The sequence below is a fragment of the Silurus meridionalis genome, chromosome 18 (genome assembly GCF_014805685.1).
Source record: "Silurus meridionalis isolate SWU-2019-XX chromosome 18, ASM1480568v1, whole genome shotgun sequence".
Lineage (NCBI taxonomy): Eukaryota > Metazoa > Chordata > Actinopteri > Siluriformes > Siluridae > Silurus > Silurus meridionalis.
Genome location: NC_060901.1, coordinates 21,160,150 through 21,174,462, shown reverse-complemented (window position 1 = coordinate 21,174,462; position 14,313 = coordinate 21,160,150). Strand labels below are relative to the sequence as shown.

The following is a 14,313-nucleotide window of genomic DNA, read 5'->3' as shown; positions in this document are numbered from 1 at the left end:
CACATATAATGTGCTCCACTCTTCTGGGAAGATGTTCCACTACATTTTTGTCAAATTGTATTAAATTCTCAGGGGTGTTAGTAAAAGTGTTCAATAGGGATTGAGATTTACAGGAGGCCACACGAGATCTTCCACATGGAAAGCAGATGGAATGCTGGAACAGGTTTCGGGTCTCCTAGTTCAAGGGAATGGAAAATCGTGCATCCACAGACGTTCTGTACAATTGTGTGCCTCCAAATTTGTGAGAACTGGTTGGTAAAGAAGCAAATATTCAGTGGGGGAAAAAAAAAAAGTGTCCCAATACTTTTGGCAATACAGTTCTCTGAGGTTCAGTGTGGTTCTGAGTTTGAATTGTACATATGGTTCCAGGTGGCCCCTGATGTTCTGATCCTTCAATGACTCGAATATTATAAAAAGATAAAGTGCGCTTAGTCTATACCCTGGATTTTTATTATCATTAAATGTTCTCTCTTATTTCACTGATGGCATCCGGGAACGGTTGCGAGTCTCCTTGTTCGTTTCAGCAGCCTCTCGGCTACAGGCAAGAACTTCAGCTCCCAGCACGCTTCCTGGTAAGCCTTTATATCGGCGCTTGAAGGCCACTTCAAAGCCTTCTGGTCTGGAAATTTAAGAGAGAAGGAGATGGTGGAACCATACTTTTATCAAGATCTTCATGATCAGGTGAAGAAAAGGCTTGTGGAGATTTTTTTTGTAAAGGGTGCCAATATTTATGGGCTTCTGGTCTGTACAGACTTTTAATTTTGGACGAGCCAAAGGGTCAAGGTTTCTGAGGTAAAAGTTTACATGATCTTAATGAAAAATTCTGGAAATAATATAAATACAGGTGTGTGTGTACCTGAATAGAGGCTCAGGATCTCCAGCAGCTCTTGTGCATGTTCCTGCTCGGTGTCTTCAGTGCAGTTCCACAGCGTCTGACAAACCTGTGTAGCCAAGAGCCAGTCCTGAGGGCCGAAATCCCGCAGGCAATCAATCAACCTGCAATAAACACACAACCAGGAATAAATAAATATATATATATATATATATATATATATATATATATATATATATATATATATATATATGTGTGTGTGAAATAAACACACACACACACACACACACACACACACACACTCATATACACTATTATAATATTAAATATTTTCTACGTAGGTTGATTCCTCCTCATTTCGAGGAGACCGAGGCGTGTCCTGAGAGTTCCATAGAATACAGATTAACATGGCAGAGGTAGAGCTGCATCTTCCTGCAGACACAACAGGAAAAAAGCGTCTGGCTATATCAAATTAATGCAAATCGCTTGGGTATCCGTCGTGGAGATGCTAATCGCTAGCGTATATACAGTACACCACGATCAGTCCGAATACACGATTCTGATTGGCTGGAAGTTCAGGCGTCGTCTAAACGAATGCACTGCGTAAGCACCTGGACATTTACGAATAATCTTCTTGAGCTGGTGGATTTCGGTGAATACGGTGAATTTGTAGGCAAATTGGAGAATTAGAAGGAGAAACAGCACCAGGAGATATCTCCAACAGCTTCGTTATCGGTAGAGACGCAGCGCTACTGCCTTTCTCCTGGAAATAAATGTAATCTGACGGCGCTACTTTATCTCTGGGTGCGATTCGGTGCAGCAGGAATTCAAGATGTAACTAGATGTCGTAAGGAAAATTAAAATCTGCAGGTATATATATATATATATATATATATATATATATATATATATATATATATATATATATATATATATATAAAATTACTTATGTATGGCTCCTTCCTGGTTAATTATGACTCTGTTCTTGGGATCTACAGCGAGGTTGGTGAGAACTCCGCATGCCGAGAAGCACATGTCAGGATTCTTGGAGTCCAGCAGAGCCACGACGAACTGGTGCACTAGTCATGCAAAACACACACATACACGGGCAAATTTAGTTAGTGTTAATGTATAACACACACACACACACACACACACACACACACACCTTTATTCCCGATGATAAAACTCTGTACTTCTTCTATCTGAGAGAGGTTACCGAACACACGTGTAGCCTCCAACACTGCATCCATGCGCGGGCTTAATAACAGCCTCAGCAACACTACACACACACACACACACACACACACACACACACACACACACACAATTATAATATGATGATTATTATATAACACACGGATCATTTATGACTGTTATAACACATTTTGTTCTCTTACACCTGGAGACGTGTGCGTGCCGGAGACGGACGACCGAGCATTCTCCTTGGACGTAGGACAGGTTGTTGATGGCGGTTAAAGCGTTCACTACCGTCTCGGGACTCTCGTCCACAGACCGCAGCTCTGAAACACAAAGTCGAGAAGGGAAGAAACGTCCATCGTTCAAAATCAGAACAAATCTTTCGTTGAAATATACAACAAAAATATAATAATATATAAAATCAATATTGACGCAATATAAAATAACTTGTGTCCAAATATTTTTGGTCGCGCACGCTCTAAACCGGTCGCAGCTTGAATATCGCGAACGATCGCTTTAGAACGGCGGAATCTTTCGGGTGGTTTGGGAGCAGTTTCAGAAGCGTCTTGTTGTCCTGATATTGAACGAGAAGAGGAACGCGACATCCGTGACGAATATAGACGTGCGGTTTGAGTTGTCGATTTCTCTGTCAGCGCGCGAGTGCGCACGCGAGAACGTGTGTTTGTCTCGGTTTCTTTTTCCATCTGGTTTTAGATCTTTTTTTTTTCCCTTCTGATCGTCTTGAAAACAGGAAGATGTTTTAATTGAGCAGACAAAAGGACCAGATGTGTGAGAGAGAACTCGTTTGACTATTTTTATAAAAAAAAAAAACTTTTATACCTTCATCCTTTCTTTACTCGGGTATATATATATATTTAAAAAATCTACAGAAAAATTGTTATGGGACATTTGTGATGCACCGAGTCTCAAGCATCCGGCAATCAAAACAGTCCGTGTGGAAACACGGCAAAATTTTGGTGTCCTGATGATTTACATTGTTTTGTTTCACTAATAATAAACATGCATTTGCATAAAGCACCATATTTGTCCATGATTATGTTGATTACAATAATAAAAACTTGAAAAGTATAATTTTTTTGGTGCATTTAGAACAGATAACAATGTGCAATTAATCAAGTTAACTCATGACGATCGTGTGATTAATCGCGATTAAATATTTTAATTAATTGACAGCCCTAAATATATAAATATATATAAACATCTATAATGTGCGTCTATCTTCCAAGTAAGAGTTCTCTGTCTATATACCTATATATGTACATCTATTTATCTTATATATATATATATATATATATATATATATATATATATATATATATATATATATATATGTCTAAATCTACATCTATATGTGTATAGATAAATAGATACAGACAGACAGACAGACAGACAGACAGACAGACAGACAGACAGAGAATCCCATTAATGGCTGAGATTTTGAATCGCTTGATATAAAACAACAAACAGCTCATATCAACTTCATCTTTCTTTCTTCTAGTCAGGAAGCGATAACTCACCGTTTCACCCTACACCCAGTATGTGCAAAAAAAAAAAAAAAAAAAAGGACTGAAAGTGGGTTTCGGTTTTGCACCTAAAAAACCACACGGCGTTTCTCTGTTGTTGCGTCTCGGAAATACGTGAAGAATAGGAAAGTGTGTTTATCAAAACAGTCTCTGGGAAATAACAGCTGTACAGTCAGACGCTTCTGGTTCGGAGCGCCGTGCATGCTGGGAATCGCTGCCGGGAACCTGCGATCGCTGAAATATTTACTGTTGAAGCGTAAGAGTGTGTGTGTCTGAGATAGAGGGGGGATGGGGGGTAAATAAATAAATAAATAAATGCTGATTAGACAATAGTCTACGCTTATCTGAGGCAGGAAGTGTGAACTGCCTCGTTCTTCCGTGCCGGCTCGGAGAGTCTCACGCAGAACCCGAAGTGAATTTTGGCTGAAGGCCTAGCTGTGTGTGTGTGTGTGTGTGTGTGTGTGTGTGTGTGTGATTATTCTGTTCTTACCAATCACTTTCATTAGAAGCTCCACACACTGTGTATTAGCTGCCAGTGACGAGCCTACACCGGGGTGAATGGACATGTTAGCCAACACTCGGATCAGCTTGATCAGGACGTCCTCTTCCTCCTCCTCTTCCTCGTGTGGGTGGTTCTCAGGGACTTGCAGGTAGCTCTGGAAAAGCTCTAGGAGAACCCCTGTGGTGTTTTCCTCCTCATACACTCTCTCTCTGGCGTGGTTGCTCCTCGCTGCCAGGTTTCCTAACGTGAACAGCAGACGTACCGTGAGTGCCTGAGGAGAAAAAAACAGAGATGCACCAAAAGTTTTTGGACACAGGAGGACGAATTGGAAGTAGAAGCATATATATATATATATACTTTTTCTACAAACTTCAAAGCGCATCAATGTACACAATTAAATTTTCCCTTTAATCAAACTAGGAGGCCCAAACATCCTCAAATCCACCTCAACAGAGATTTGCTTTCCACAGGTGGGAAGCTCTTGAGTGGCCTGCTATAGAGCTTCGAACCCTATTGAACACCTCTGGGATCATTTGGAACATCAACCCCATGCCTCCTCACTTCCATTAGTACCTTCAATAACACCATTGTGGATGAATGAGATCTCACAAATCTGCACAAAACCTAGCAGAACATCTTTTCTTCTAGTGAAAGCTTATTATAAGGGCGAACGGAGACTAAATGTGGAACGGGATGTTCAAGGAGAAGCACATAGCGATCTTATGGTCATGTGTCCAGCTGTTTGTCCTGTCTTGGTAATAAAAAAATAAAGAATAAAAAGAAGGAGACACGAAGAGGGGAAAAAAGGAAGGAAGTCACAAAGAACGGTATGTTCCTGCAACAAGGGTTTGTGGGTGTGTTTATGTCTTTGCACGTTTTTTGGGGTGGGGGGTAGAATTATGCGTGTTGGTTTAACACTGGTCTATTCAGTAGAGCAAGTGTGTGTGTGTGTGTGTGTGTGTGTGCGTGTGTGTGTGTGTATGCATTTAGTATACATATGTTTTGGCTGGACTCACCTGTTTCCTGCTGTGTTTGCACAACAGGGATAAAAATAGCCTGTAGCAGCTCGGTGTCTCGGCTAGAACGGAGCAGCACTCAGCATAGGAGGACAGTTTGCTGGAGACACACACATACACACACACACACACACACACACACACACACACACACACACACATTTTTACTGCTAAACTGCCTGTACACTACATGGACAAAAATTTCGTGGACACCTGACCATAATCTTGCTATGTGCTTATTTTTGGACGTCCCATTCCATATTTCGTTTTAATTATCTGATATTAAGCTCCAATCTTCTGGGAGGATGTTCCACAAGATTTTGTGGAGGTTTGTAAATGTCATTCAGCCACAAGGGCGTTTAAGTCGGGAATTGATGAAGACGAGGCACACACATCCAACCCATGGAGGCATATCTTCATGGAGATAGCTTTGTGTAAAGATGTTGTGTACACTGTGGGAACGGTTTAGGCAAAGAGCCACATATGGCCCTTAACCCTTAGTTGTAAGTCGTTCTGCATTAAACGTAAACGATACAGATACTAGAAATGGTGTTTAAATACTTTTGGCATGTGCATCACTCATGCTTTTGCCTTCGATCTCCGTTAAAAACCTCATTGATCACAAGGTCTCTTACCTGAATATCCTGGATACATTCAGGCAGACGTCCTGGTCTTCTTGGTGACGATCCATGACTGCGCACAATCTAGAAAAGACGTCGTTGGACAGAAAGGAGGGACGGGACTCCGGGAAGTCGGCCATGTTTCGCAAAGCCGACGTAACCTGTAATGCCGGGGGGGACGATATAAACCCACGTATTAGTCCTATAGAAAAAAATGGCATCCTGTAGACAAAAACAGTGTTCAAGTGCTGTTTAACAGATACAAGGGTGTGTGTTTGTGTGTGTGTGTGTGTGGGGGGGACAAGCCAAGAAATAAGTGTGAAACAATCTGCCCTTGTGTTAGGAATCCTGGGTGACTCCATCCTTTCTATTTTGTCCAGTTCGGTTTGATTCTGAGAAATGTCTAGGCGGAGTTTTTTTTTTTTTTTTTTTCTCGAAATCCCTGTTCCATTGCTTCCAAAACCTCATGAGGGAAAACATTGATGATATCCAAGCTTTTCTGCTCAGACTCTCTCTCTGCACTGATTCAGGGATAGAAGTGATTGTTTTTATACATGCACACATACATGTGCATCTCCATAACTAAGCCAACAATATGATACATTAACGCTACATATGGAGCAGCTACCGATGCGATACGATTCCCCCGACTGCAATCCGATTTCCATTCGATTCATCACAACGGGATACTGCAATAAAAAATTAAATAAAAATAAATAAATAAATAAAAATCTGACTTCCAACTCATGGCCCTTTACACACACACACACACACACACACACACACACACACACACACACACACACACACACACACACACACACACACACACACACACGCCTCTGTAGTAGAAAAAAAAAGGGAAAAAAAATAAAGACATAAAACCCAGACGTTCTTTTCCAGTTCTGTCTGCACGCAGATACAGCTCTACCTCTGCCATGTTAATCTGGACTACTATATAATAGATTGGTTTCGAGCGACGCAAAAACGTGATAAAACAAAAAACGACGATGTTTAGATGCGAATCAATGAATCCTACCATCCCTAATATATATGAAGGATGAAAGACGGACGATCGTAAACTACACACCTGCACCAGTATATGCCCTGCTACAGTGTGTGTGTGATGATCAGTAGGGCAAGTTGTAGGGTCTGAGAACTGAACGAGACGCTCAGAGAGCCGTAGCGAGACGGCGATGAAGTCTTTATCCAGGAGCAACCTGGCGAGGGAGCTGTTTCCTGAGAGGAGCTTCAAGGAGCCCATGCAGTACAGCACAGCTTCTCCACCGCTATTACAATCATCTATTAGGGACACAAGGGAATCTGATACACACACACACACACACACACACACACACACACACACACACACACACACACACACACACACACACACACACACACACAAAATAAGCAGACCATGAAAGTCAGTTAATGACTGATCAGAGTGAATGAGTTACACGGGAAACAGACACGCACCGATAACCGGGTCATCCTGGAACAGGAAGTCGTTTCTGGAACTCCGGCTTATTTTGAAGACGAGCTTGCAGATGTTCAGCAGGTTGTTCCCGCTGACCTCGAGCTGGAACGACATTCAGAAAACGGCGATAAAATCGTAGATTTACCATCGAGAAACGCGGTACGTCCTCAACGTTGCGGTCCTTACCGCGAGTATGAGTTGAGCTAGGGCGAGGTTGAGCGGGTCTGATCCCAAATCGATAAGCCGAAACAGCGCTCGGAGAATGTAGGACCTTCTCTTCAAACGCTTTCCCAGCATGCCTTTCTCCAGCAGGACATTATAGAGGTCTCTACAGGCCTCAAGAAGGCGCTCGATGGTCTCGGGAGCAACGGTTCCTCCTAAAACAAAAACACTCTCTCAAAATCCATATACAATGCATGGCCAAAAGTTTGTGGACACCTCACCATAACGTAGTTACACAATGGGTTTCTTTTGGAGTATCTCATTCCACATTTACACTTATAATAAGCTTCAGGGAAGATGTAGGAGGGGAAGTAAGGCGGCCCAAAGGTGTTTGAGATCTTCCACACACATTCAACCAATGGAAAGCAGATCTTTGTCTTCTACATACGTGAGCTTTAATGCGTACGCACGCAGTATTGAGGTTTATTTAGATGAACACGGTGTAGTTTATAATCACCTGGAGCAACCGACTCGAACGTCTGCACCACGGGAAGCACGTCGTTGGTCCAGAAGAGCGATTCGTCGTCGATGCCATCGTCTCCTGCGGCGTCTCCGCGTCCATGCCATGTGTCTGTCAGAAGAACAGACGGACCACAAAAGTCCAATAAAAAAGAAAATAGACACCAGTGGAACATAGCACAAAAGGTGTGTGTGTGTGTGGCTGGGATCTTTAGGGTTCGTATGGATCACCAGATCACAGGAGAGTGGAGAGGAATCTGACCTGGTGGTTTTCCTTTGGCTCGGGAAAAGTCAGCATTGCTGGACCGTAAAGTTCTACTCCACACACACACACACACACACACACACACACACACACACACACACACACACACACACACACACACACACACACACACACACACACACACGACAGAAAAAGATGAAAGGTGTGTCAATTATGGCGTTTTTCCACAAACAATCCATAATGGACATTTTCAAAGAAACACAATACTCATATGTAACCAAAAATATTGGGAGAACCGACTGTTCCAGCCGTATGTTGCTTCTTGTCCAATCTGTTCTCACAAAACTTGGATATATGAGAACATAAAATTAAAATTGGATGTGTGTGGAAGATCTTGAGTAGCCTGATATAGAGCTTCCTGCTTTGGTATGAGTTGGAACATCACCTTTATACTTCTCACCTGCATGAGTACCTGACTTTTCTTACACCCTTCCTAGAAGAGTGGAGTTTATTACAAGAGTAAACGGAGATTAAATGTGGAATAGGGTTTGGTCAAGTGTCCACAATCTTATGGACATTTTCCAAACTTTCCACAAGGTGTCTCTGTTGCGGTGTTCTGGTATCATAATAAAGCGTACCGGACGGTTCCGATGGTGTCTGATCAAACAGATGAGCTTCACTGCTTACAATCTCGGAAACATCTGCAGCTTTGCATAATGTGAACGCATGCAAAGTGGTCAGAGCAAAAAAATCAAATAAAAGGCCGCATGCAGCAGACAGGAAACCACAAGGCTGCGTGTTGGGGTCCGAGTCGTTCCTGCCACGTCGCGGTGAAGCTTGTTGTTTTGAATGTTGTGCCATACGGTGCATGCTATAAAGGTCGACGTGCTTCTTCAGAAACACCCTCCCGGGAAGAACGAACGCTCGGGTCTTAATGCCTTCATAATGCCTCATTGTTGATGGAGTGCCCGAGTCTGAGACGTGATCTCATCGCTCGAGTCTTCAGCGAAACTACGCTGGTGGCTAAACGGAGCAGCCTGCACTCAATCTAATACTGCTCCATCATCAGATAGAGAGAGAGAGAAAGAGAGGAGGGGAGAGACGTGTGAAATCGAATGCAGAGTTCTTCAGAACGTGTATAAACCCAATACTAAAATAGAATGTGCTGCCAAAAGTATTGGGACGCCCGACTTTTCACCTCTGAATTCCATTCCGTTGATTTTTATCACGAGACAGAGCGGTCTCCACAATTGAAGAGGTAGGGCGTTGGGATGAAGCGGGCAGATCCGAAGAGAAGAGAAAGGAGGAACACCGGTCACTGGATGTGGTTCTTTTCCATATTGAACGCCTTTTGGAACACGATTCTACAGTCGGTGTCCACAAACTTTTGGCCCTACAGTTTAAAATCGCCATCCAAAATTCACGGAGATGTGAGAAAAGTTGCAGCTTTGATCATAAGATATTTACACTAAAACCAGATAAACCATGCAGGCCAAAAGTATTTGGACACACCAACATGCGATTAAATGATGCGATTCCGACTCTCCATACAAAAATCATTCCTGCATTGAGTTTGGGTTCCTCCCTTAGTTTTACTCTCAACTAGGATTTGTGAATATGTAAATACTCTCGAGTTCTTCTGCACTTCTGTTTCACGGATCAACCAAATACACTGCATGGTCAAAAGTTTTCGGACACCTCGCCGTAAGAATGGCTTTTTGATGTTCCAATTCATCCTGAAGGTGTTCGATAGCAGGCTCTATAGCAGGCCAGATAAGATCTTCTACACACTTTCAACCTATGGAAAGCAGATCTTCATGGAGCTGGCTTGGTTACACGCTGGCACTGTGTGAAAATGCGTACCTGTGTTCGGTTGGTATCTGCGTGGTTATTTTTAAGGGTTTCTCTGTTCTTTCTTGGTTGTGACCGGGATGTGAGGACTTGGTGTACACATGATGGGACGACTTCATACTCACGGTTGGCTCGTGAACACCGACGGATTGAGGAGCTACAGAAATATTAACACGGAAAAAAAATATGTAAACACCGACCAGGTAAAACATTATGAAGAACACTGAGTATATTCTCATCATGGCACCTATAAGCAGGTCGATATATATGTTATGTAGCAACATTTTGTTGAAGTTGATGTTGAAAGCAGGAAAAATGGCAGAGTTTGACAAATTGGGACGTCTAGACGACTGGGTCAGAACCTCCTCACATCTACATCGGTGCCTGACAAATCTCCACAAAACCTAAAGGAGAGTTGAGGTTATTATAAGAGCAAATGGAGAGACTTCATGTGAAATTGGACGTTCATAGCAACCATATGGTGTCAACCTTATGCATTATAAAGACTTAATCTGTGATTTTAGAATCTAAAAGATTTGATCTGCCTACAAATATGTTTCGCTTTCTGCTTTATATTAACAGTTTGAAGAAAAAAGACAAAAACGTCTGAAAGACAGGCGTCCGAAAACTTTTGGCCTCGCCATGAAAGGTCCCATTTGGATCGGATTTCTCGGTGCAGGTGAGACTGCGTGAACGGCGAGTGAGTTATAAGCCGCGGACGTGAACTCCTACGCACGCGGCTTGACTGGCCGGTATTGTTCCCATACTACTGATATAAATTTGCTTATTACGGAGGCCACAAAGGCGTCTATTCATCCTGTCGTTCCGCCGAGCGAGTGACGCACTTAAACAGTTGTCCGAGTGGCTTTTAAAAAGGGCGGACGGGGACGGGGACGGGGAGCAGGGTTACGCTGAAAAGCCGCCTTTGGTCTTTCTTTACAATGGGCTGACACATGAATAGCGAGAACTGAATGGAGGACAGAAGTATTGTGGCAGGACTCTTTTCTCTTATTCAGCACGACTCCGACTTGTTCTCCTCGACCCATTGCCTTGTTTAGTTCTCGGTGCTGTTTCTTAGACGTTTCTGGTTACTATCACGCTCCCAACGCTCGGCCCTGTTTAATCTCTAATGCTTTAGATACATCACTGTATGGACAAAAGTATTGGGACACCCAACTTTCCAAGGCCAATCTGTGCTCCTTCCCCAAAATGTTCCCATAATGCTGTAGCATGACATTTTCCCCGCACTTGAGATGTTCCACCATGACCATGCCCCTGCCCCCTGTGCACAAAGCCAGCTCCTTGAAGATATGGAAGATCCACTCCATCCCATATAGTGAGCAATTAGAGACTCAATGTGGTTGGGTGTCCACAAACTTTTGACCTTATAGTTTGTGTGTGGATAGATAGATAGATAGATAGATAGATAGATAGATAGATAGATAGATAGATAGATAGATAGATAGATAGATAGATAGATATTTTTTTATTTCATGTCACTCTCACACACACACACACACACACACACACACACACACACACACACACACACACACACACCGGTTGAGTGTTGGCTCGTACAGAGTTCCAGCGTGAGCGATCGTGCCCTGACGAGCCTTTTCCGAGCTCCTCCTGAACCTCTGCGGTCCGTACGCTCATCCGGAGGAGGACGTGGCAACCCGGGCTTCTGACGTGTAATAATAAAAGCTGTTAAAATGTAGCTTTTTCACATCGTCAGACAGAAGCGTCGTGATAAATCAGCTTACGTGTCCCAAAGGCGACAGGCGAGTCCCTGAATTCGGCCTGGAATCCGGAACTTCGAAATTTCTAGCATGAAGACTGTTAAAGAAAAAAAAAAACAGTAATTATAAAACAAGAAATGTTCAATAAGAGAATCGAAGCAGGTTTCGAAAAAAAAAAAAAAAGACCTGAATGTGGACGGCGGTCTTCCATCGTGGGATCCTGTGAAAAGCTGCCGGTGCTCCTCTCGTGGGGTGAAGGGCCGCCGTGTCTGAAGAGTCCTGAGGGAACGCCGGGCTTCCGTCACTATCTCCGCACTCGTCGGTCTTTTGGTGTCATAACCCAGATAGAAGGGTCCTTGCTTTTCCTGCTTACGCTCCACAGAGGCCATGTGTGCAGGACAGTCCGGTTTAACCAGACACTACGTCTAGACCATACGAGAAACAACAGACAATCAAGATGATTATATCTCCGTCAGTCATCATCCCATGGTTATAGAACTTCTCATGATATGGCAGAATCGTGACGTAGGATTTATCAGTAATACACCATACACACTGTCTGGATCGGAGGGTGCACATACTTTTGCAGAACCATACATTTCCATAGAAATGACCAAATATTCAAACGAATCATAATTGATGAAAAATATATTGAACAAAAGAAAAAGTGCTGATTCTCGAGTATTATATTACAGTATGACCATGAGTATAAAGAGAGCGATTGGGAGAGAGAGAGAGAGAGAGAGAGAGAGAGAGAGAGAGAACATTTAGCTGATTCACTTTATATTTCATAATTTTAAAGTGAAATAAACAACATAAAAAACAATAAATAAATAGATTAAAAGAAATAAATGAAGATAGATAGATAGATAGATAGATAGATAGATAGATAGATAGATAGATAGATAGATAGATAGAAAAATAAATACATTAATAAAGAAAGAAAGAAAGAAAGAAAGAAAGAAGGAAAGAAAGAAAAGAAAAGAAAAGTCTTGCTAAAGCTAGTCTTCTAGTCTGCTAAAGGACACATGCGCGTTCACGCGCCGCGTGGCCATAGCAACGCGTGCACCCTGGTCGCAGGAACTCAAGCTCGACAACAACAAACATGAATATATAAAAAGGTGAGGGACTTTTTAAGAAAAAGAGAAAGCAGTAGTATTAAAGAAGAAGTTGGTGATGGTGTGTAGACCTACACACTGTATTTTAGGACTTATATATAAATATATAAATATATATTCCTCCAAACACGGTGGTCTCGCGCTACAGAGCTCGACAGGAAATCATTTCACAGACAGCAGAAACCACGCCCACTTACTACTACTAACGTTATTAAAACGTGTTAAATATTGATATTTACCTTATTGGGTTTTATTTGTACACAGTAAGCCGGTGTTGTGTCCGTTTCCCACTCTGTATCCAGGAACGCTGTGCACGCGGAAACTCACCGGTGATGACGTCATGACGCGCGTGCACGTGAAAGGGCAAGAGCTGAATGTTGAAACGGCTACAGACAGACAGACTGTTTAAATATTGTCTATTGGACCATTGGATTATTTTGAACATTGCATTCAATTCATAAACCTAATGAGATCTTTTTCTTTACAGGATTTATTTTTTCATGCAGTTCCTCAGGAACGTTCCTATATAAATGAAGCATAGTTAAGTAAAGTGACAGTCTCTATTATTAACATGCAAATACATCAAGATGCAAATCACATTTACAATTCACAAGCCAAGAACGTATTAAATTTCATCCTGGCGTGTCGAAACCCCATGCTCCGAAGTGAGCGTTGCTATTTACTCATGCTCTTTGCATATTTTATGAGCAACTTCTCTTTCCCATGCATGTGTCAGATTCATTGTGGTTTGACCTCTGAACAAAATCATGACACAAAATAACACGGCTCAAAGATGCACATTCACTCATTATGGAACTTACACTAAGAAGTGGCCATGCTTGTTTTTTAACATCCTGCTCCATTCATCTGGGAGATTTGTAAGATTTCATTCAGCCACTATAGACAGGTGATCCAGAAGAGCAAGAGGAGGCCTGGGATGGCGTTTAATTCAAAGGTGTTCAGAGCTCTAAAGCAGATACGCCATTCAAGATCTTCCACACACATGATCTTTATGGAGCACGGAACAGGTTTCATGTTCGAATGAAGAGAAACTTTCATGTTAGCGCACCCAAACACATTCTATACAATTGTGTGCCTTCAAGTTTGTGGGAACCGCTTGAAGCAAAATCTGACTGCAAAAGTCATGTTTCCAAATACTTTTGTAGTATGTAACATCTAGATGATCCACATGGTCGTCTGGATGGAGCTAATCGAGTTGAAAGACATTCGATTTAATTGTGTGCCCCTTAAGTTTGTGAGAACCCAAGCCACTTACTTATGGCTGGAAAAGTCAAGTGTCCCAATACTTTTAGCCTGACACTGTATTTGCACATTAAACTAAATACTTTGACTTCACCAAAAACTCGTGTTAAAGCAGGAGATCGCAGAACATCGAGGTCAGCGTTCCATAGAACTCTCATCATTCGTTTCACGCACGATTTATTTCTTTTTACGTTTCCGTTTTTCTCCTCGTCTTTTTTCCATCGAAAATAAAACGTCC

General features: G+C 42.3%; 1 protein-coding gene across 4 annotated transcripts; it reads right to left on the bottom strand.

Annotated features, from left to right (window-relative positions):
* Positions 1 to 428: 428 nt before the first annotated feature.
* On the bottom strand, positions 429 to 13,178 carry armc2 (armadillo repeat containing 2). Of its 4 annotated transcripts, none has more exons than XM_046874271.1 (18): positions 13,052 to 13,178; positions 11,881 to 12,119; positions 11,719 to 11,791; positions 11,513 to 11,639; positions 9,965 to 10,109; positions 8,138 to 8,190; positions 7,874 to 7,987; positions 7,381 to 7,571; positions 7,194 to 7,296; positions 6,805 to 7,037; positions 5,730 to 5,875; positions 5,095 to 5,194; positions 4,067 to 4,349; positions 2,233 to 2,355; positions 2,001 to 2,114; positions 1,779 to 1,911; positions 857 to 996; positions 429 to 619 (listed from the first exon to the last, which is right to left on the bottom strand). In XM_046874271.1, the coding sequence occupies exons 2-18, from the start codon at positions 12,081 to 12,083 to the stop codon at positions 477 to 479; spliced, it is 2,424 nt and encodes an 807-aa protein (XP_046730227.1). In that variant the 5' UTR covers positions 12,084 to 12,119; positions 13,052 to 13,178; the 3' UTR covers positions 429 to 476. The 4 variants fall into 4 exon arrangements, with proteins under 4 accessions (XP_046730227.1, XP_046730229.1, XP_046730228.1 ...); XM_046874273.1 differs by having other exon boundaries at positions 11,534 to 11,639; XM_046874272.1 differs by having other exon boundaries at positions 11,513 to 11,636.
* Positions 13,179 to 14,313: the final 1,135 nt, after the last annotated feature.